The 24,783-nt window shown below is 39.6% G+C and overlaps 1 protein-coding gene and 1 pseudogene across 1 annotated transcript in view; one reads left to right on the forward strand and one right to left on the reverse strand.

The window, feature by feature from the left end:
• Nucleotides 1-8,821: 8,821 nt before the first annotated feature.
• Nucleotides 8,822-24,783, forward strand: part of PLAAT5 (phospholipase A and acyltransferase 5) — a 29,742-nt gene continuing 13,780 nt past the window's right edge. The window contains exons 1-3 of the mRNA XM_005577540.4: nucleotides 8,822-9,154; nucleotides 9,671-9,791; nucleotides 11,120-11,225. Coding sequence (XP_005577597.1) covers nucleotides 9,007-9,154; nucleotides 9,671-9,791; nucleotides 11,120-11,225 — 375 coding nt within the window. The 5' untranslated portion in view covers nucleotides 8,822-9,006. The remainder of the gene's footprint in view (nucleotides 9,155-9,670; nucleotides 9,792-11,119; nucleotides 11,226-24,783) is intronic.
• Nucleotides 12,234-12,282, reverse strand: LOC123568912 (U7 small nuclear RNA; annotated as a pseudogene).

The following is a 24,783-nucleotide window of genomic DNA, read 5'->3' on the forward strand; positions in this document are numbered from 1 at the left end:
AGCTGGGAGGGACTTTACTGGGCTTGTCGAGAGCTTGTGCTTGCTCCAGAATAAGAAAGGGCCTCAGTGTCTGTGAGTGTCTGGGGGTGAGGCAGGGCAAATCTCTCTTCCAGAGCCAGAATGAGGGAGAACTTGTGAGAGAAATCCAGGAAAGTACTGGTGACCTCAGGGGGCCAATGGCCTAGGGTGACTCTGACACTGGCAGGGGAGCATCTATTCCCACCTGTTGACAAAAAGAGTCGAACTCTAAAATATTTGAAGAAATTTATTCTGAGCCAAATATGAGTGACCATGGCCCATGACAGCCCTCAGGAGGTCCTGAGAACATGTGTGCAAGGTGGTTGGGGTGCAGCTTGGTTTTATACATTTTAGAGAGGTATGAGATGCCAATCAAATACATTGAAGAAATACATAGGTTTGGGGCCGGGCATGGAGGCTCACGCCTGTAATCCCAGCAGTTTGGGAGGCTGAGGTGGGTGGATCACTTGAGGTCAGGAGTTTGAGACCAGCCTGGCCAACATGGTGAAACCCCCATCTCTACTAAAAACACAAAAAAATTAGCTGGGCATAGTGGTGTACACCTGTGATCCCAGCTACTCGGAAGGCTGAGGCACAAGAATCACTTGAACCCAGGAGGCAGAAGTTGCAGTAAGCTGAGATCACACCACTGCACTTCAGCCTAGGTGACAGAGCAAGACTCCATCCATCTCAAAAACAACAACAACAACCAAAAAAACCATATACATAGGTTGTTTGGTCCAGAAAGGTGGGACAACTCAAAGTAGGAAGGAGGGGGGCAGGGGGCTTCCAGGCTATAGGTGAATTTAAACATTTTCTGGTTGACAATTGGTTGAGTTTGTCTAAAGACCTGGAATTCATAGAAAGGGAAAGTTCTGATTAAGATAAAGATTGTGGAGACCAAAGTTCTTTTGAAGTCTGATGGTGGCTGCCCTTAGAGATAATAGATGACAAATGTTTCCTATTCAGATCTTAGTTAATCTCTTTAGGAGACTGGGAGAGTCTGGAAGAAAAAGACCTAGCTATGTTAATAGTGATTCTTTACAGATGCAAATTTTCCCCCACAAAGAAAACTTTGCAGGACCATTTCAAAATATGGCAAAGAAACATGTTTTGGGGTAAAATATTTTGATTTTCCTCCTTGTCTTCTAATGTTATGCCAGAGCTAGGTTGGAAAGTAAGTCACAATATATAGGGTTAAATAAAACCCATGTGATGAGAATTTATGATTTATAGGGCATGACTCCCCACACCCCTTAGATAGGAATTTGGGCAAGATTTAAAAAATCAGAGTTTAGTCCTCACACCTTTCTCCCCAAACCTGGTATTCCCTATGCCCAGCTCAGCTCCCTACTCCCTCTATTTTTCCCTTACGGCACCTACCATCACTCATCATTATATATTTGAAGAACTGTTTAATGTTTTCTCCCCATTCGCTCTATTCCCTATGTTTCATGAGGGCAGACTTATTCCTATACCCTCAGTACTGAGCAAACTGCCTGACCCAGAGTGAGTGTTCAAATATATTTACGGAATGAATGAATGTAACTGTAACTGCCCCATGGGTTCTTCCTGCCCATTGCACAGACAAAACCAATTCACTGAGACCACAGCATTGCAATAGAGTTTAATTAAATTGAGGCCAGCCATGCCATGTGGGAAATGGAGTTATTACTCAAATCAATCTCCCTGAAAAGTTGGAGGCCAGGGTTTTGTAAGGATAGTTTGGCAGGCCAGGGAGTCTGCTTCTGGGTCTATGGCTGGTTGGCGGGGTTGGCAGGTCCAGATGGAGCCATTGGTTGATTGTCAGAAATGCAAAAACCTGAAAATACATCTCAAATTGTCAATCTTAGGTTCTACAACCATGATATTATCTGCAGGAGTAATTGGGAGAGTGGCAAATCTTATGACCTCCAGAATAATGGCTGGTAATTGTTTACCGCTACACCTTAGCAGAATTTAGGCTCTTCTCATCCTCCTAACCTGGTGGCCTTTCATTAGCTTTACAAAAGTGGGTTAGTTTTAGGGAAGGGCTATTATCATTTAAACTATAAACTAAATGTTTGAAATGCTTGTTCCCCAGTACCTTAATGAAATAGCACTTGAAGATAAATTTAATTTTCTCAGCAAGGCCATTTTTATACTTTCTGCAGAAAGGGTACACTCACCAGCAGTTTTGCCATGAGAGTACACTGAACAAAGGAGACAGGGTCATTTTAACCTGATGCATTCACCCTACTGCTGTGTCCAGTTTCCATTGGCTGGCATGGGACCTCACATTCTGTATTTGTCTTGATTGGCTAGCAACTTAGAACTTTTTAAAAGAGGCAAAGGCAGAGGAGAACAAAGGAAGGAGGAAGTAACTTGTGGAATGCTGAGAAAGGTAAAAACACCTTTAAATAAGGAAGAGGAACAGGCTATAACCTAATGCTTGCTTGAACCAGTATAAGCCTGCCAGGGCAAATATTTAGGCTAAACTTTGGGAGCCAAGAACATAAAGTACTTTGATTTCTTTATTTCGGCTAGCAGATATTTAAGAATGTTAGCACAGGTCTTTGAATACATTTTGCTTCTAAGAGAAGTTACAATTGATTCCTAATTAGACGGGGAGGAAAGTCTTTGAAGAGGAACCTCTACTTTTCTTTTTACATACATGTCTCCCAAAGTTAGCTTGGCCTAAGCTCAGGAATGATCAAGGGCAGTTTGGAGGTCAAGAGCAAGATGGATGTTGGTTGAATCAGATCTCTTTCACTGTCATAATTTTCTCACTGTCATAAATTTGCAAAGGTGGTTTCATAACCCTTGGTGATTTATGGCTCTTGTCCAGCCACGCCTCTTCAATTTCTCCCTGTAGACCTGGAATTGTGGCCCAAGCACAAACTAGTCCCATACTCTTCTTCCAACTGGCCACAGATTATAATTGGGGGATTATAATTAGTAAATTATATATATATATAATTATATATAAATTTAAAATTATAATATAAAATTATAATTTATTAATTATAATCCCCCAATTATAATTATTATTAATCAGTTACCAATTAACAGCCTAGGAAAAACAATTTGTGGTCAGGGATCTTGAGATACCCCCTCTGTCCCCTTCTTTGTTCCAATAGCCTCTTTCACAATCCCTGCTTCTGAATGGGTGTAACTCTCAGGGCCTAGAGGAGGGACTAATGCTTACATTCACCTACTTTGGTCTATATCTCTGCCTCCCTCTTCTATCTGACAGCCTTCTAGAGAAGGGAACTGCTGTACAATGTTGGTGGGGATGTAAATTAGTACTACCACTGTAGAGAATAGTTTGGCGGTTCCTAAAAACTAAAAATAGAGCCACCATATGATCCAGCAATCTCACTGCTAGGTCTATGCCCAAAAGAAAGGAAGTCAGTATATCAGAGAGATATCTGCATGCCCGTGTTTACTGCAGCACTGTTCACAATAGCCAAGATTCAGAAGCAAAGTAAGTGTCTATCAACAGATGAATGGATAAAGAAAATGTGGTACATATACACAAGGGAGTAATATTCAGCCTCAAGAAAGAATGAGATCCTCTCACTGGCAACAACATGGATGGAACTGGAGGTCATTATGCTAAGGGAAATAAGCTGGGCACAGAGAGACGAACATCCCATGTTCTCATTTATTTGTGGGATGTAAAAATCAAAACAATTCAACTCATGGAGATAGAGAGTAGAAGGACGGTTACCAGATGCTGGGAAGGGTAGTGGGAAGGTGGGAGGGAGGAGGGATTGTTAATGTGTACAAAAAAATAGAATGAATAAGACCTAGTATTGATATCACAATAGGGAGACTATAGTCAATAATTTAATTGTCCATTTAAAAATAACTAAAAGAATATAATTGGATTGTTTGTAACACAAAGGATAAATCCTTGAAGGGATGAATATCCCCCCCAACCAAAAAACAAAACAAAACAAAACAAAACAAAATAGAGACGCCGTGGGTATAATCCAGAGGGTGGCAAGCTATGTGGGTTCTCAGTCTGGATCCTGCATAGCAAGCAGCTTTGAAATCCTTACTAAGCTTAAGGGGGCAGTGGGACATGACTGCTTCTCATTCCAATGTCTCTCTGGGTCTAATAATTTAAAGGAGGCTTGTATTTCTCAAACAAAATACTTCTTTTCTTTCTCACTTTCATATGTATGTGAACATGTCCATAGTAAAAAGTAGAAATTCAAAACAAAAGTCATACTTAATTAATGTTAAGCTTTTGATTCCATATCCTATTAGTGGCAGGTGAGATGCACGGCTAAGGGCCTGGAGGTGGGGAGCATGGTTTGCTCCTTTGGGCACCCTCCCTCCCACTGCAGTACCCTGGAATAGAAGGATGGCAGGAGCTACTATGTCCACCTCAAAGACACCACCTCTTCCTCCCTCTGCAGTTGGCAGCAGGGAGAAGGGACAGAGGTGACAGATTCTAGTGTGCCGTGGGACAGTCCATGGACTCCCTCCAGCTCTGTGTAGTTCTAGCTCTTGTGCTGGGGGCCTTTGCAAATGTGGTCTCCATAGAGACAGTGTGCAGGCAAGAGCTTTCATTCCAACACTTTCTGCCACTGAGGACTCTCACCCCCCACCGCCGGAGAGGCCCCTGGGTCTCCCTTTGGGCCTGTTAAAAGAAAGATATATTAAATTTAACAGAGTTTAAATGAGCAAAGAACAATTTATGAATCAGGCAACCTGTCGAATCACAGAAGATTCAGAAACACTCCAGTGATACTGCATGGTTGAAGACGATTTATGGACAGAAAAAGGAAAGTGATATACAGAAACAAGTGAGGTACAGCAACAGCTGAATGGGTTACAGCTTGGCTTGTGCCTTATTTGAACATGATTTGAACAGTTGGCTAAAACTTGGTAGTTGGCACAAGAGTAGATTTTAGTCTGTTTACACATCCAGTTAAGTTACATTTCACTCTGTACAGAGAAACCTTTAGGCTGAATTTAAAATACGTAAGGAGGAGGTTTAGGCTAAGCTTAATTTAACAGGCCCTTCCAGAATTAGAAGTCCTTCTGCTTCTCCATCTCAGCTCCTCCACATGTTGTCCCAGGAAGCCCTGAGGTCCTCATCTCAGCACCATGAGAACCAGGAGTTAATGACCAATAGACCTTCACTATAGGACCTTCAAGGCCCATCTGTATTTTGGGAAGAAAGGTGACCTCAGACAGAAGGTTTGTGATGCAAGAAGGAATGATGAGCAAAGGTGGTGGCAAACATATAGGCAAATCTAAATGAATGTCTGCATAATATAACAATGGTAATAATAATGTGAATTGGGGATAAAAAAGGGGCAGACTAAAACAGCACGGGCAGGAAAGATTAGAGTGAAAGTGTTCCTTACATTGTTTCAGAGGATTGTTTAGGATATTAATTTTAGACTTAAGCATACATTTTAAAATTTCAAGGGCAATAAGTAAAAGAAAACAGTGTAAACTTCCAAATGAGTAGAGAGAAAAATGCAATATACTAAGATTAGATATTTATGAAGAATATTAGAAGAATTCATTGAAATATTTAAAAACCTAACAAATAGATAGAATACATAATTAACTGAAGGAAACAATTTTTGTAAAGATGCCACAATTGCCAAGCTGATTTATTGATTTACTGTAATTCCAGGCAAAATGCCAATAGGGTATTTTGAGCAACTTGACAAACTAGTTTTGCAACTTATAATGAAAGGCAAAAGCTCAGGCATGGTTGAGAGTGGGATCTTGAGATATCTGTACATCAAAATTTATCATAAAGATGCAGCAATTAAAATTACATGATAGAAGCATAAAGACAGATACATTTATCAGTGAAACTGAATAGAGTCAACAGTATCCCTGCTCATTCAAGCATTATGCAGGACAGAGGTGACCTTGTTCATCCATGAGGAAGTGGAAACTATGAACAACTGATGCTGAGATAATTATTCACATGAAGAAAAATGAAGTTGGATCCCTGCCTTCCACATATACAAAAATCAATTCCAAATGGATTAGCGAAAAGGCAAAATTTAAAAACATTTTCAAGAAAATATAGGAGAATATCTGGCCAAGCATGGTGGCTCATGCCTGTAATCCCAGTACTTGGGAGGCCGAGGCAGGCAGATCACAAGGTCAGGAGATCGAGAGTATCCTGGCTAACATGGTGAAACACCATCTCAACTAAAAATACAAAAACACACACACACACACACAAATTAGCTGGGCATGGTGGTGGGTGCCTGTAATCCCAGCTACTTGGGAGGCTGAGGCAGGATAATGGCGTGAACCTGGGAGGCGGAGCTTGCAGTGAGCTGAGATAACGCCACTGCACTCCAGTCTGGGTGACAGAGCGAGACTCCATCTCAAAAAAAAAAAAAAAAAAAATATATATATATATATATATATACACACACACGTATATATATACTTATATATATGTATATATATATAAGCATATATATATGAGAGAACATTTTCTGAATTTAGGGCAAGAAAGACTTCATGAAAAGATAGGGAGCTGACCACAAAAGAAAATACATGAATTCTATTTGTCAAAAGACGTCATGAAGAAAGTGAAAAGACAAGCCATGAACTGCAAGAAAATGTGTGTAAACAAGTATAATTGACTAAAGATGAGTATCAAGATTATACAAAGAGCTCCTACAAATCAAAAAGAACAGAATGCTAAAGAAAAATGGGCAAAGGACATGAACGGGCACTTTTAAAAAGAGGGAATATGATAAATATATGTTAAGGTCTCAACTTTATTAGTGATCAGGGAAATGCAAATTAAAACTCTGGTGAAATACTATCTTACATTTACCTACCTGGAAAAATCAAGAAGTGTGACAATACTAAGTGTTGGTGAGGATGTAAATTAACAATTCTTACCCATTGCTGGTAGAGGTGAAATTGGGACCACCAGTTGGGGAAACAGTTCTAGTGTTTTATTGTAAAGTTGGATATTTGCGTATACTACTAGGTATTACATCTTGTGGGGTGTCTGCATGTGTACACCAGGATACGAATTGGGTCCTTTTCAATTGTTTCCAACCCCAAATTGGAAAAAAAAAAAGAAGAACCAACAAACCACCAAGTGGCTTTATCGCTGGATCAATAAATTGTGGTATAGCCACATAGTGGAATATTTTACTGTAGTGAAAATGAATTACAGGACTATACAGCACTGTGTATGTATTACAGAAACAACTTTGAAAGAAGAAAATTGCAGAAGAGAACTTAACAGCATGATACCATTTGTCTTAGTCCATTTGGGCTGCTATAACAAAATACCATAGGCTGGGTGGCTTATAAACACCAATTTATTTCTCACAGTTCTGGAGGCTGGGAAGTCCAAGATCAAGGCACCAGCAGATTCCTGTCTTGTGAGGGACAGGTGTCAGTTATTAGATGATGGCAACTGCTGTGTTCCCACATGGTGGGAGTGGCTAGATAGCTCTGCAGGACCTCCTTTATAAGGGTTCTTATGAATCCCACTCATGACCAAAGGGCCCATCTCCTGATACTATCACTTTGGGGGTTAGGATTCTAGCACATGAATTTATGGAGTCACAAACACCCAGACCATAGCACCATTTTTATAAAGTTACAGAGAAGCAAAACGAAGTGATGTATTAGGGATACAAAGAAACGATTTAAAAAAACTATTTTAAAAAGTGAGGGTATGACAGACACAAAGGTCAGGATAGAAGTTGGGCGTGCAGAGGGAGAAGGGATAAGGAAGGAAACCACAGGTGGGAGCATCTATACTAGGAATGTTCCATTTCTTAAGTAGGATGGTTTTGTCGTGGATAGTAATTGTATTATGTTTCCTAACGATGTGTGAGGGAGAAGGAACGAGAAAATCAGCGCAGAAGACTCACTGCAGAAGCGGCCTGCCTGAAAAGCCACAGCAACAGGCAAAAATAAAACAACCTGGTAAAAAACTCAGGCTGCACCTGCACACAGACAAGCAGACAGGGTCCAGCATAGAAGCCCTTTGTTCTTTCATAATTAGCGAGCTTCCAGGAAAGTTTCCTCCCCTTTTCAGGCATATACATGGTGGGAACTTGCACAGGGAGGAGGGGTGCTAACCTAAAACAAACTCACAGTTATGCAAACAAAAAAGGCGGTGCTTTGTGCTTGCATAGACACATACCCACAGCTGCATAAGATAAGACAGCTTTACTGATAAGAGAAGTTACTCAAACTACTACAGAGATAAGAGGTTTTCTTGCAAAAGCTTTTGAATTCAGCTGTAACAGGGCAATCCACTTGCATACTCAGCTCACTGTGGAGAGCTTTCTACTTTCGCTTATGAAACTTTCACTCCCACCTCACCCTGTGTCCCGTTCCTTAGTTTTCTTGGAGTAGGACAAAGAATCCCAGGTATTAGTCCAAACAAGGAGAAAATGCCACATTAAAGTACATTGGCAAGACGGCAACATGTGTATTCCATGTACTTTTTCTTATGTTATCTGTCACGTATGTGTAGATTTCATTTTCTAGATATTTTTTAAAACAAAATAACTGAATTGTTCAAGATTTTAACTCCTGATGGTGCCTCCCAAGGCTTCCTAATCTGGTCTCCATTTACCCCTCCATGTCACGCCTCTGTTCCAAACCGCTGGGCTGCTCCAGCCAGTTTAGGCACCACCTCTGAGCCTTTGCTGTTTCCATGACCTTCCCCGAAACGAATAACTCCTTCGCCCCCCCTCCCGCTAAAAGACCCACAGATTCCCGGGCCTATAAGCGCCCCATTTCGCCCCACTCTGTCCTCGGACGCGCTCACTGCGCCCGCGCCACTGTCGCCGCCCCGCGCGCCTCTGCCGTTTGCCGCCCGCGGCGCTTTCCCCTCCGCAGTTCCTCCCCGAGCCGCCCCCAGCGCCCACGATTCCGCGGCTCCGCCGACCAGGGGCCGCGCAGACCGGGAACTCGCCAGGCGCGTAGTCCCTTGCGAGGCCTGGGGGCCGGCGAGGCAGCAGAGGCGGGATGGGCCTGAGCCCGGGCGCCCGGGGGAAGTACGCGCCCCGCCTTCCTAGGATTCCCCCACCCCGCCCCAAACCCGCCTCGCGAACCGCCGGTACCGGGCGCAAGGACCAGCAGCCTGCGCCCAGACGTTCAACTGTGCCCCACTCAGGTCAGCCCCGAGAATGGGGGCCCTTTCCGCAATTGTCCTTCAGCTCCCAGCGGGCCGTTACCCTCAAAGCTCCTTTTCTTAGACATTTGGTGATTGTGTTGTCTGTTAGCCATCATGATCGAACGTTTCAGAACGACCGCTTGTTATAAAGCTAATCGAAGCGAGCCAGGCAGCCACTCCCTCATTCCTGCCGTATTTTATATGGAGGTGAGGCAGTGGTGGCAGCTCCGGAGGGTGGCGTTAAGGCCAGCTCTCGCTCTGCAGAGGTTCCTCCCATCTGGCTTAGGACAGAGGCGAGGCGCCCTCTTCATGCTCTCCCCGATTCCGTCCCCAGGAATTCCAAAGTCTCTCTTTGGCAGAGGAACTGAACCCGCTCCAGCACCTAGTTCCACAACCCTCTCCATTCATCCCAAGGTTTCCTGAGGCCTAACCAGGAGCCGGGCACGATGCTGGACTACAGCTCTGAGCCCACTCTCCGTAGCGGTCAAGGTGCTTGCTCGAACTCTCCTTTCACAGGTCTAAATAGCATTTCTCCCCTTGAATTAGAAGAATCCGTGGGATCCGCAGCGTTGGTCCAGCTCCCAGCCAAGCAGCCTAGGCCGGGCACATTAGAACAGGGCAGAAGCATCCAGCAAGGGTAAGAAGATTGTAAGGATGAGGTCTTTGGGTGGAAGAAGCCTTTTGAAGAACTGACTTGGAATGCAGTTCTGTAAAGCAAACCCAGAGGTGGTTTTTGTGTGAACCAGCCAGCTGCTACCCAGCAAGGGAAAGGCTGGTGTGATCCTGGGTGATAACAGATTATACTGGGCTTGGGACCTGTTGGCCACAGGCACGCCTTGCAGCTGTTTCTAGCCACAAGGCCATTGTCTAGACCCCAGAGAAATGAATGGCTTTAGCAGGAGGCTTACAGTATTGTCCTTGGTCTCACTAATCAATGAACAATGAGTCAGCCTTTGGCAGATTTCCTGAATTCACTTTCAGTAACAACATGATGGTTGCTGCTTTAAAAAATTCCGAGGGGCTGAAATTTTGGAGAGGAGCTATAATGAAAATGAGGGGTGTCCCATCTGCCCCGTACACTATTTTTTTCTGGAGAAGAGTTTAAAGCATGGGAAAAGGTAAAGAAAAAGCCATTTCTGAGCTGGTGGTATACCAGATCTTTACATGTGCTGTCTCTTTTCCCTCTCATAACACCTCTGTGAGACATATCTTCATCTCTATTTTAAAGATAATCAAGCTGAGGGTCAGACATTAATTTACTAGCTCAAGGTGGGACAGCAATCATGAGAGCTAGGATTCAAACCTAGATCTTTTGGCTTTGAAGTATTTTACTCTACTGTATTTTACTCTACTTTACCTTCATTTAATATGCTTAAAAGCCTATTCTTGCCTTTTGTTTCTGTCCCCTCCTGTAACATTTTGTTTCAAGGGAGAAATATACTGATTTCATTCATATTACTTGCAGTTACAGTGTTGTGGCTTATCAAGCTTTCTTAGAAATCTGGAGCTAATTATTGGAAGAAGGAGCTCTAGAGTTCAAGGGGTTTGCCTCTGGGCAGTAGGGCTGGGATGAGAAGGGAAAGAAGGAAGGCTCCTTGCATTTCATTATAAATTCTTATGTACTGGTTCCTTAACGACAACAACAACAACCACAACCATGTGCAAGTATCACTTTGACAAACATTAAAAAGAGATTATTAGCAAATTAAAAAATAATAAAAAACCCCAAAACTGCTTCTTGCTATCATTAGCATTTAAACAATTGTCAGAAAACCGGCCAACAGCAGTTCTTCTGGGCTCACAGAAACAAGTTCTAATGGGTTCACAGACACAAGCTTGGGGGGAAATGTTCCCTACAATCTCCAAACCGAAAGGCATCTTAAAAATCACACATCTGTAATACAGATTTTCTAATAATTGTGAAATAGTGATATTTGTTAACTATGTGATTACAAAATCATTCAGGGAGAAGCCTGTAGTTAGCTTGGAGACCACACTCAGCCAGAAAGCAGACTGGAGTTCAATTCCCAAGCCTGAGAATAAAGGCAAGTTAATAAAGCAAGCAGCTGAGGTAGGTATAACAAGAATTCTCAAAGTGACTATCTTTAACCTCCTGGCAACTTCTCTACATATTGTATTTTACTTTGTTTCCAGGGGTGTCCAATCTTTTGGCTTTCCTGAGCCACATCGGAAGAAGAAGAAACACCTTGGGCCACACATAAAATACACTAACACTGACGATAGCTGTTAAGCTTAAAACACACACACACACACACACACAAATGTCATAATGTTTTAATAAAGTTTACAAATTTGTGTTGGGCCACATTCAAAGCTGTCCTGGGCTGTATGTGGCCTGTGGGCTGCAGGTTGGACAAGCTTGGTTTAGACAGTCTAATAAATATCCTGATTTGGGATGTTACTTATGCTTTGTTTTAAAGCAATTTTATTGAGATGTAATTAACATATAGTAAACTCCACATATCTAAAATATACAATTTGATACATTTGGCATATGTATATGCCAGGGAAATGTACAATTTGATACACTTTGACATCTATATATATATCCTGTGAAATCTTCACCACAATCAAGATAATGAATAATCTCTATCATTTACAAAAGTTTCTTTGTACCTTTTGTAATCCCTCTCTCTTCCCACACCACTCCTATCCCCAGGCAACAACTGATATGCTTTTTGTCACCATAGATTTGTTTGCATTTTGAGAGATTTATATGGAATCATATTGTATGTGCACTTTGTCTGTCTCCTTCAGGTAACTATTTTGGATGACATCCGTGTTGTTGCTTTTTATCAACAGTTCATTCCTTTTTATTACTGAGCAGTATTTCATTGCATGGATATGCTACTCTTGTTTATCTGTGCATCTGTTGATTGAGCATTTAAGTTGTTTCTAGTTTTTGACTATCACAATCTGCTTGGACATTTATGTACAAGTCTTTGTGCAGACTGTGTATTTTTTCCTCTTGGGTGAATATGTAGGAATGAAATGGCTAGGTCATGTGGTAGATGTATATTTAACTTACTGTTTTCCTTAATTTTTTTTTTTTCTTTTTTGGGGCTCTCCAAGCCTGCTAGACAAATTCTAAAAGACCTCTAACCTTAACTTACTGTTTTCCACAGTGGTTGTATCATTTTACCTTCCTACTGGCAGTATATAAGAGTTCCAGTTCATCAGCATTTGGCATGGTCAAAATCTTCTAAATTTGAGCTATTTTAATAGATGTGTTGGTATCTCATTGTGGTTTTCATTTGCATTTTCCTAATGACTAATAATGTTAAACATCTTTTCATGTGTATATTTGCCATCCATATATATAATCTTTGGTGAAGTGTTCAAATCTTTTGCCCATTTTTTCCTATTGGTTTGTACGTTTTGAGAGTTCTCCAGAAGTTCTCTATCCAAGTACGTCATCAGATAAATACTTTATGATATTTTCTCTCCGTCTGTAGCTTGTCTCTTCAGAACAGGTTCTTGAATTTTGATGAAGTCCAATGTATCAGCTTTTCCTTTTATAAAAAGGAAATGTAATGAAATACTGCTCAGTAATAAACAGGAATGAACTATTGATAAAAAGCAACAACATTGATGTCACTCAAAATAGTTATAAGAAGGAGACAAAGAAGTGGACATACAATATGATTTCATATACATCTCTATTTATGAATAGTGCCTTTCATGTCATATCTAAGAAACCTTTGCCTAGGTCACAAAGATTTTCTCCTGTTTTCTTTTAGATATTTTATAGTTTTATTTTTTACATTTACATATTTGATACATCTTTATTTGTACTTTTATTTCAATAGTTTTGGGGGAACAGGTGGTGTTTGGTTGCATGGAAAAGTTCTTTAGTGGTGATTTCTGAGATTTTAGTGCATCCATCACCTGAGCAGTGTACACTGTACTCAGTGCGTGGTCTTTTATCCCTCACCCCACTCCTACCCTTCCCTTCCGAGTCCCTAAAGTCGATTACATCATTCTTATGCCTTTGTGCCCTCATAGCTTAGCCCCCACTTATAAGTGAGAACATATGATTTTTTGGTTTTCCGTTCCTGAGTTACTTCACTTAGAATAATGGTCTCCAGTTCTATCCAGGTTGCTGTGAATGCCGTTGTTTCATTCCTTTTTATGGCTGAGTAGTATTCCATGGTGTGTGTGTGTGTGTGTGTGTGTGTGTGTGTGTGTGTGTGTGTATACATACCACATTTTCTTTGTCCACTCATTTGTTGATGGTCATTTAGGCTGGTTCCATATTTTTGCAGTTGTGAATTGTGCTGCTATACACATGGATGTGCAAGTGTCTTTTTCATACAATGACTTCTTTTCCTCTGGTTAGATACCCCAGTAGTGGGATCAAATTGTTGTTCTACTTTTAGTTCTTTAAGGACTCTTCATAGTGTTTTCCATAGTGATTGTACCAGTTTACATCCCCACCAGCAGTGTAAGTGTTCCCTTTTCACCACATCTATGCCAACACATATTATTTTCTGATTTTTAAGTTATGGCCAGTCTTGCAGGAGTAAGGTGGTATTATTGCATTGTGGTTTTGATTTACATTTCTCTGATAATTAGTGATGTTGAGCAGTTTTTAAAATATGTTTGTTGGCCATTTATATATCTTCTTTTGAGAATTGCCTGTTCATGTCCTTTGCCCACTTTTTGATGGGATTGTTTGTTTTTTTCCTTGCTGATTTGCTTGAGTTCCTTGCAGATTCTGGATATTAGTCCTTTGTTGGATGCATAGTTTGTGAATATTCTCTCACACTCTGTGGGTTGTCCATTTACTCAGCTGATTGTTCTTTTGCTGTGCAGAAGCTTTTGGGTTTAATTAGGTCCCATCTATTTATATTTGTTTCCATTACATTTGCTTTTGGGTTCTTGATTATGAATTCTTTTTCTATGCTAATGTCTAGAAGGGTTTTTCTGATGTTATCTTCTAGAATTTTTATGGTTTCATATCTTAGATTTAAATCTCTGATCCGTCTTGAGTTGAATTTTATAGAAGGTGAGAGTTGAGGATCCAGCTTTATTCTTCTACATGTGGCTTGCCAATTATCCCGGCATTTTTTGTTGAATAGGATGTCCTTTTCTACTTTATGTTTTTGTTTGCTTTGTTGAAAACAGTTGGCTGTATTTTGCTTTATTTCTGGCTTCCATATTCTGTTACATTGGTCTACATGCCTGTTTTTATACCAGTACCATGCTGTTTTGGTAACTATAGCCTTGCAGTATAGTTCAAAGTCAGGTAATGTGACGCCTCAAGATTTGTTCTTTTTGCTTAGTCTTGCTTTGGCTATGTGGGCTCTTTTTTGGTTCCATACTAATTTTAGGGTTGTTTTATTCTAGTTCTGTGAATAGGTATTTTGATGGGAATTACACTAAATTTGTAGATTGCTTTTGGCAGTATGGTCATTTTCACGATATTGATTCTACCCATCCATGAGCGCGAGATGTGTTTCCATTTGTTTGTGTCATCTGTGATTTCTTTCAGCAGTGTTTTGTTTTCCTTGTAGAGATCTTTCATGTCTTTGGTTAGGTATATTACTAAGTATTTTATTTTTTTTTTTACAGCTGTTGTAGAAGGGGTTGAGTTCTTGATTTGATTCTCAGCTTAGTCATTGTTGGTGTACAGCAGGGCTACTGGATTTGTGTACAATAATTTTGTATCCTGAAACTTTGCTAAATTGATTTACCAGTTCTAGGACTTTTTGGATTAGGCTTTAGGGTTTTCTAGGTATATGATCATATCAGCAAACAGCAACAGTTTGACTTCCTTTTTACTGATTTGGATGCCCTTTATTTCTTTCTCTTGTCTGATTGTGCTGGCTAGGACTTCCAGTACTATATCGAATAAATGTGGTGAAAGTGGGCATCCTTGTCTTGTTCTAATTATCAGGGGGAATGCTTTCAACTTTTCCCCAATCAGTATAATGTTGGCTGTGGGTTTGTCATAGATGTCTTTTATTGCCTTGAGGTATGTCCCTTTTATGCTGATTTTGTTGAGGTTTTTAATCATAAAGGGATGCTGGATCTTGCCAATGCTATTTCTGTGGCTATTGAGATGATGATGTGATTTTTGTTTTTAATGCTGTTTGTGTGATGTGTCACATTTATTGATTTGTATATATTAAACCATCCCTGCATCCCTGCTATAAAACCCACTTGATCATGGTGGATTATCTTTTTGATATGCTTTTGATTCAGTTAACTAGTATTTTCTTGAGGATTTTTGCATCCGTGTTCATCAGGGATATTGGTCTGTAGTTTTCTTTTTTTGTTATGTCCTTTCCTGGTTTTGGTATTAAGGTGATGCTGGCTTCATAAAACGATTTAAGGAGCATTCCCCCTTTCTCTGTCTTTTGGAATAGTTTCAGTAAGATTGGTATCAATGATTTGAAAGCCTGATAGAATTCAACTGTGAATCTGTCTGGTTCTGGACTTTTTTGTTGTTGTTGGCATTTTTAAAAATTACTGTTTCAATCTTGCTGCTTGTTATCATCTGTTCAGAGTTTCTATTTCTTCCTGATTTAATATAGGAGGATTGCATATTTCCAGGAATTTATCCATCTCCTCTAGATTTTCTAGTTTGTGTGTGTGAATGATCTTTTGTATTTCTGTGGTATCAGTTTTAATATCTCGCATGTCTTTTCTAATTGAATTTATTTGGATTTCTTCTCTTTTCTTGGTTAATCTCACTAATGATCTATCAATTTTGTTTATCTTTTCAAAGAACCAGCTTTGTGTTTCATTTATCTTTTGTGTGTGTTTGTGTGTGTGTGTGTGTGTGTTTTTTTGTTTTTTGTTTTTTGTTTTTTGTTTTTTGTTTTTTTTGGCTTCAATTTCATTTAGTTCTGCTCTGATCTTGGTTATTTCTTTTCCTCTGCTGATTTAGGTTTAGTTTATTCTTGTTTCTCTAGTTCCTTGTGGTGTAACCTTAGAGGTTTTTTTTGTTTTTTTGTTTTGATGTAGGCATTTAATGCTATGAACTTTCCTCTTAGCACCACTTTTGCTGTGTCACTGAGCTTTTGATAAGTTGTGTCACTATTATTGTTCAGTTCAAAGAATTTTTAAATTTCCATCTTGATTTCATTGTTGACCAAATATCATTGAGGAGTAGATGACTTAATTTCCATGTATTTGTATAGTTTTGAGGGTTCCTTTTCAGAGTTAATTTCTAATTTTATTCCACTGTGGTCTGAGAGGGTACTTGATATATTTTTGATTTTCTTAAATGTATTGAAACTTGTTTTGTGGCCTATCAAATGGTCTATCTTGGAGAATGTTCCGTGTGCTGATGAAAAGAATGTATATTTTGCAGTTGTTGGGTGGAATGTTCTGTAAATATCTGTTAAGTTTATTTGCTCTGGGTATAGTTTAAGTCCGTTGTTTCTTTGTTGACATTCTGTCTTGATGACCTGTCTAGTGCTGTCAGTGGAGTACTGAAGTCCCCCGCTATTACTGTGTTGCCATCTATCTCATTTCTTAGGTGTAGTAGTAATTGGTTTATACATTTGGGAGCTCTTGTGTTAGGTGCATATATTTAGGATTGTGATCTTTTCCTGCTGGACTGATCTTTTTATTATGACATAATGTCCCTCTTGATCTTTTTAAACTGTTGTTGTTTTAAGGTCTGTTTTGTCTTATATTAGAATAGTTACTCTAGCTCACTTTTGGTTTCCATTTGCTTGGAATATCTTTTTCCACCCCTTTTATGTGAGTCCTTATGCATTAGGTGAGTCTCTTAGAGATAGCAGATACTTGGTTGGTGGATTTTAATCGATTCTGCCATTCCGTATCCTTTCAGTGAAACATTTAGGCCATTTACAGTCAATGTTAGTATTGAGATGTGAGGTGCTGTTTTACTCATTGTGCTAGTTGTTGCCTGAATATCTTTTTTTAAAAATTTGTGTTATTGTTTTACAGGCTGTGTGAGATTTAAGGAGGTTCTATTTTGGTGTATTTTGAAGTTTTCTTTCAAGATTTAGAACTCCTTTTATCATTTCTTGTAGTGCTGGCTTAGTTGTGGTGAATTCTGTCAGCATTTGTTTGTCTGAAAAAGACTTTATTTCTCCTTCACTTATGAAGCTTAGTTTTGCTGGATACAAAATTCTTGGCTGATCATTGTTTTGTTTGAAATGGCTAAAGATAGAACCCCAATCCCTTCTGTCTTGTAGGGTTTCTGCTGAGAAATCTGCTGTTAATCTGTTAGGGTTTCCTTTCTAGGTTACCTGATGCTTTTGCCTCACAGCTCATAAGATTCTTTCCTTTGTCTTGATTTTAGATAACGTGATGACTATGTGCCTGGATGATGATCTTTTTGTGATGAATTTCCCAGGTGTTGAGTTTCCTGTATTTGGATGTCTAGATCTGTGGTAAGGCCAGGGAAGTTTTTCTCAATTATTCCCTCAAATGTGTTTTCCAAACTTTTAGATTCCTCTTCTTCCTTAGGAACACCAATTATTTTTAGTTTTGGTCATTTAAGATAATCCCAAATTTCTAGGAGGCTTTGTTCATATTTTTGATTATTTTTTTCTTTGTCTTTGTCAGATAGGAGGCCTTACAAAAGAGGAGTTTCTCTAAGTGGGTGCCTGTTTCTGGGAGAAGGGCCAGAGCTGGGTTGCCAGCCTGTGCAGATGTACAGGGAGCTTTGAAATGACCGTTTATTCCAAAGGGACAAACAGAATTCAGAAGGTTGATTATTATTAGTATTATTTTTGAGATGGAGTCTTGCTCTGTCACCCAGGCTGGAGTGCAATGGCACACTCTTGGCTCACTGCCACCTCCATCTCCCAGGTTCAAGTGATTCTCCTGCTTCAGCCTCCCCAGTTGCTGGGATTACAGGCATGTGCCACCATGTCTTGCTAATTTTTGTATTTTTAGTAGAGGAGGGGTTTTGCCATATCGGCCAGGCTGGTCTTGAATGCCTGACCTCAGGTGATCCACCTGCTTCGGCGTCCCACAGTGCTGGGATTATAGGCATGAACCACCGCACCCAGCCCAGAAGGTTGATTACTAAGCTATTCAAGGAGATACCAGAGAAAGGTGAAAACCAACTTAAAGAAAACTTTAAAGACAATACAGGATATGGATGAAAAATGCTCCAGAAAAAGTAGATATTATAAATAAAAAATAATCACAACTTATGGAAATGAAAGACACACTTAGAGATATACAAAATGCGTAGGAAATAGAACTGAACAAGTATTAATAAAAGAAAGAGCTTGAAGACAAGGCTTTTGAATTAACCCAATCACATGAAGACAAACGGCAGCAAAATCTTCACCTGGAATTGAAGGTGGCAGCATCAGCTGGGATTGGAGGCAGCTCTGGAACATACTGACAGCTACACTGTGGCTCATGAAGTTAGCAGAACTTCATCAAATGCTGGAGAGATGTTAAAGAAAAAGGGAAGGATGGGACTGTAGAAAAGCCCCCAGTATAACTGCAACCTTGGCTACACCTTAAACTCACCGGAGGAGCTTTTAAAACTCTGGCACCTAGGCTGTACTCCAGACAGATCTGAACTTTTTAAAGCTCCACAGGCGATTTCAATTTGTAACCAAGGCTGAGAATCAATATTCAATATAATCCATTTACAGTGGGAGGAAATTTAACAAGAGAGTGGATAACTGTTAAGTCTCTGTGAATCCCATTTAGTTTTATACCTTACTCCCCCATCCAGTGGCAAAATTGCAGATGAGCGAGTATTAAAATGCAAAAGAAAGTATCTAAAATTCCAAAATTCCCTCCTCTTTCCTTCTCCAATCCCTGAGCCTTCTGTTTTTTGTACCACAAAGCTCGTTCGACATCCTTGATGAACAGAACTTGGGTTTTGTGAGCTTTCTTCTGGCTTAGACTGGCCTCACAATGAATTGGGCTATCTTCTTGCTGTCAGTTTTCCAGGAAACAACAACAAGGATTTAATTGACTGCTTGTTTGTTGTCATTAGAAATGACCTAGTCATGTTGGGTGGGAAGTAACTGGTTATTTGGTTGGTGGGGAAGTGTGTCCAAGGTGGAGGGATGGCCAAGAACAGACTGCATGTTCCTACGAAGAACAGACGTGACTGTCCAGCTGGCTTGGCCGACTCTGCGAGCCCTGCCCTCCACTACATACCGTGGATGGTGGGTGAAAGGCATTGGTTAGGACTCTAAGGTATTGGGGTCTGTGCTCAGGTAGAGTGAGATGGAGTCAGGGGTTGGTTCAAGAGTAACATAACGTGTCAACTGGCTTTCCCTCTGGACTGACTCAGGAAAACCTGTCCCATAATCTTACTGTTACTGCCATTCCTTTCACCCCGATCAATGCCAGAAATAATAGCCTGAGTTGGATTGATTTGAGCTCTGGCACCTGTTCTTCACTTCTTGTTCATCTTTCGTCCATGGGCCTTTCTGTTTTTCTTCCTGACCAGTGTCAGGACTTAGATAGTAATGGTCCTTACGTTACTGTAACAGTGAGGATGGGCCTATGGGCTTTCCTGTCATGTGTGTATAATAGCAGAAATGACCTCAGCTTGGCACATATGTTCATATAAAGAAATTAGGTTAAATAACTTCTCTTCCTCTCTCATTTACCTATGTCTGAAAGGAAAAAATAATCAGACAATCTATGAATCAAAAATCTGTATATACCTAAATTATCAATTAAAGGCAATTTAACTGTTTACCTGCATCTGCACATGCAAATGTTGAATCTGACTTGATTTTTTAAAATAAGCATCAAAATATTTAAACTTCAGACTTTCTTATGAACATTTTAAAACATTGTTCTCTGATCCCTTTGCCATTTATGAAGACAGAGGCATCTGCTTAAAGCAATATATTCTTATTGCTATCTGAATCACAAAGAAAATACTATTTGCTATTGTTCCTTTTTAGTCTTCTCCAAAGGATGAGAAAGATCTCTCCTCCACTTTCCCTTTCTTCACTTACTCTCTTGGCTGCTTTCTGCTCCTCTGTATCCGTCTACATCACTCACATGCTGTCTTCCCAACTCTTAGCTCTCAACCTCTTCTGTATACTACCAGCTTCCGGGTTTTATGGTGGGGGATATCCCTATTGCTCTCCCTGGGCTTATGGCAAAAGAAAATGAAGTCCAGTTTGAAGTCTCCTTCAATATCATGCTGCTTTCTGGGTGAGAAGCCTGGTTTGGGGCGCCCTCTAGTGGATATATGGCTGCCATTACATTTTCCGTTTGAGTAAGGCAGAAGAAAGAGTTGGTTTGTTGGCAGGGGCAAAGGGGTGGTTCTGGTCCTAGCTCGACCATGGACTTGCTGTGGGACTTTAGACAAAGCACTTCCTCTCTCTTGGCCTCAGTTCCTTCCATGAAATATTGTAGTGTATACTGTTTGCTTTGTGCCCACAACAACTCATTCCTGCAGGTGGGCAGGACTTGGGGAATGGCTGAGTGCAGATCTCAGCAAATCCTCTTTTCCCAAAACAGTTATAAAGCTAGACAAAATTGCCAAAGACAGTTATTTAAAGACTGGAAATTTGACCAAAGGCATACAACAAATTGAGAAGGGTTAATTTAAGAAAGTCCATCCGTGGCCTGGTGTGGGCTCACGCCTGTAATCCTAGCACTTTGGGAGGCCGAGGCGGGCAGGTCAGGAGATTGAGACCATCCTGGCTAACACGGTAAAACCCCATCTCTACTAAAAATACAAAAAAATTAGCAGGGTGTGGTGGCGCGAGCCTGTAATCCCAGCTGCTCGGGTGGCTGAGGCAGGAGAATCCCTTGAAACCAGAGAGGTGGAGGTTGTAGTGAGCTAAGATCACGCCACTGCACTCCAGCCTGGGTAACAGAGCAAGACTCTGCCTAAAAAAAAAAAAAAAAAAAAAAAAGTATACTGGTTCTCAGAATTTCAGAAAGAACAGTGGAAGTCTGTAGAGTTTTAGCATTGCCCCCTCACCTCCAGCTGTGTGGTTGTGGTAAGGAAGTTCTTTCCAGGTGGGCGGGGCTTGTGGGAGGGAATGGCAGTGGCAGCAGAGGGTGGTTGACTTTACTTCCATGCCCAGGGATGTTGAAAACAATAGTTATCTCAGTGACAAACAATCATGGAAGACCAAAATTGCAGCTAGCTTGAGGTTGCAGTACTGGTTAGGACAAGCAATAAGCCAACAGGCCAGCCAAAAATTTAACATGGAAATCCAGGTAATGATACAACTAAAGAGGGGTCTTGAAAAGCTACCACATGTATCTAGTGGTCTGAAAGGTATGCATAAGGCTGCATACACATTCACATTCAGGAGAGACTGAAGACTCATAAAAATCTGGAACTTTGAATGAATTCTCCAAGCCACACAGAGATCCACTGACAAAAGGTGAAGCTTTCCTGGCACAAGGTGTGACTCAACCTCTGGCCAGTCACTGGCTGACCATTAAGCTATGCTGATCTAAGCCAGGGTTAAAAACAAGAAACCAGGCGCTGTGGCTCACGCCTGTAATCCCAGCACTTTGGGAGGCTGAGGCAGGTGGATCACAAGGTCAGGAGTTCAAGACCAGCCTGGCCAACGTGGTGAAACCCTGTCTCTACTAAAATACAAAAATTAGTTGGGTGTGGTGGCGGGCACCTGTAATCCAAGCTACTCAGGAGGCTGAAGCAGGGGAATCATTTGAACCTGGGAGGTGGAGGTTGCAGTGAGCCAAGATCATGCCATTGCACTCTGGCCTGGGCGACAGCGTGAGACTCTGTCTCAAAAAAAAAAAAAAAAAAAAAAGTAAAGTAAAAGTAAATAAATAAATAAAAATAAACAAAATAAAAACAAGGAAAAAAAAAACCCCAAAACCTCTAAGTAGATATCTCAGTGGTTACATGCTGTGAGAGAAACAGACATCACAGAATCAGTCCAGGTAGGTCACTAAACAAACAACAAACAAACAAGCAAACAGCAACATCCATCAGCCCTGGTTGGGTGGGGAAGGAGATCAGAACCCACAGTTACTATATGTTACCTAGAATATCCAGTTTTTCAACAACAAATTATGAGACATGCAAAGAAACAGGATAGAGTGACCCCCCCACACAAAAACAGTCAACAGAGACTCTTTCCTAGTGGGCCTACATGTTGAATGTAGCAAATACTTCTCAACAGCTATTATGAGTATGTTTAAATAAGTAAATCAAGTTTGAAGAATTAAAGGAAAGTGGAATGACAATAACTGATCAAATATAGAATCTTAATAAAGAGGTAGAAATGATAAAGAAGCACCGAATGAAAATCCTGGGGTTGAAAAATGCAATGGCCAAAATAAAACATTCACTAGAGTGATTTAACAGCAAATTTGAGTTCCTAAAAAGGAAAAAGAATCAGCAAACTCAAAGCTGGATCAACAGCAACTATCTAATATGAAGAGTAGGAGGAAAAATAAAAATAAAAATGAACAGAGCCTCAGAGGCCAGGAGACATCATTGAGCAAACCAGCAAATGTGTAATTGGAGTCCCAGAAAGAGAGAAGATAAAAAGGCAGAAAAAATACCTGTATGAAAGATACCTGAACACTTTCCAAATTTGATATAAAACATTTATACACCCAAGAAGCTCTGTGAATATCTAGACATATCATTCAAACAGATGAAAGCCAAACACGAAGACAGAATCTTGAAAACAACAAGAGAAGAAAAGACTTATTCTATACAAGAGTTGCACAATAAAAAACAATAGTCAACTTTTCATCAGAAGCAATGGAGGCCAGAAGGCAGTGGGATGATGTATTAAAAGTGCTGAAAGAAAAAAACCTGTTAACCAATAATTTTATATCCAGTAATATATCTTACAAAGATGAAGGTGAAATAAAGGTAGTCCTAGATGAATGAAGAATGAGAGAATTTTTGCCTAGCACACTTGCCTTAAAAGAAATAGCAAAGAAAATTCTTCCGGTGGAAAGAAAGTCACACCAGATAGCATTCTAAGCCACATGAAATACAAAGCACCAGTAAAGATAATTATATATGTGATTATATAGAAGAATATAAATATATATTTTATCATTTATGCTGACCAATTTGAAAGGTAATTGAATGAAACTAGTTATAAATCCTATTCTTGGTCTTATAACATGCAAATACATAATAAATATAATAGTAATAGCACAAAGGAGAGGGACTGATATGAAGCTATATTAGATCGATGACGCCAGACAGTATCTTAATCAACAGGAAGAAATGGAGAGTGCCAGAAATGGTAAAGTGTAGTTAATATATATGACCATAAGTATATTTTTTCCTTTTTCTCTTAACTAATTTAAAAGACAAAAGTTTATATAAAGCAATATTTGTAACACTGTCTTCGGTTTATAACATATATGGATGTAATATATCTGACAATAATAACATAAAGGAGGGAAGAAGCAATGCAGCTAATTTTAAGTTTCCGTATTTTACAGGAATTAAGTTAGTATTAATCTAAAATAGATAGCAATAAGTCAAGTTGCATATTGGAATCTTTAGAGCAACCACAAGGAAACAATTAAAAATGTTATCAAAAAGTTAACAGAGGAATTAAAATGATCATTAGAAAATACGTATTTGATACAAAAAAGAAGGCAAAAGAGGAACAGAGGAACAAAAAAGACGTGAGGTACAGAAGACTGACAGCAGATTATAGTCATAAATCCAATTTTATTAATAGTAACATTAAATGTGAATGAATTAAACACACCAAAAAAAGGCAGAGATCATATGACTTAATAGAACAAGATCCAGTTAAATGCCATCCACAAGAGACACACTTTAGATCTAAAGTCACAAATAGGTTGATGTACACAGTGGCCGTAGCAGGAGTGGTTGTACCAATATCAGACAAAATAGACTTTAAGAGAAGAGATATTCTTGAAAAAAGTGGGGTCATTCTATAATGACAAAAGGTTAATTCATCAGGAAGATATAACAATTATAAACATATACATATTCAACAAAATAATCCCAAAAAGTATGAAGCAAAAACTGATAGAAATAAAGGGATAAATTGGGAATTCAGAAATAATAGTTGGGAAACTTCAATACCCCACTCTCAGTAGTGGATAGAACAACTAGGCAGAAAATCAGTGAGCAGATAGAAGATGTAAGCAGCTCACTGATGTGACTAACTGACATTCATAAAACATTTCACTCAACAACAGAATACATATTCTTCTCCAGCACACATGAATGTTTTCCAGGATAGACCCTCTTCTAGGCCATAAAGTAAGTCTCAGTAAATTTGCAGGGATTAAAATTCTGCAAAATATTTTATTTGATCACATGAAATTAAATTAGAAATTAATAACAAAGTGATATTTTGGGAAATTCACAAATATTTGGAAATTAAACAACATACATCTAAATAATGTCAAAAAAGGAACAAGGAAGTTAGAAAATATTTTGAGCTGAGTGAAAATGAAAACAGAACTTATCAATTTTATGAGACGCAGCTGAAGCACTTAGAGGAAAATTTGTAGCTGCAAATGCCTATATTAGAAAGGAAAAAAAAATCTCAAAATCAATAATCTAAGTTCCTACCTTAAGAAACTAGGGAAACAAAGCAAACTAAAACCAAAACAAGCAGAAGTAAGAAAATGATAACTACTGGAGCAGAAATCAATGAAATAGAAATCAATAAAACGAA

Source organism: Macaca fascicularis, chromosome 14 (genome assembly GCF_037993035.2).
Source record: "Macaca fascicularis isolate 582-1 chromosome 14, T2T-MFA8v1.1".
Lineage (NCBI taxonomy): Eukaryota > Metazoa > Chordata > Mammalia > Primates > Cercopithecidae > Macaca > Macaca fascicularis.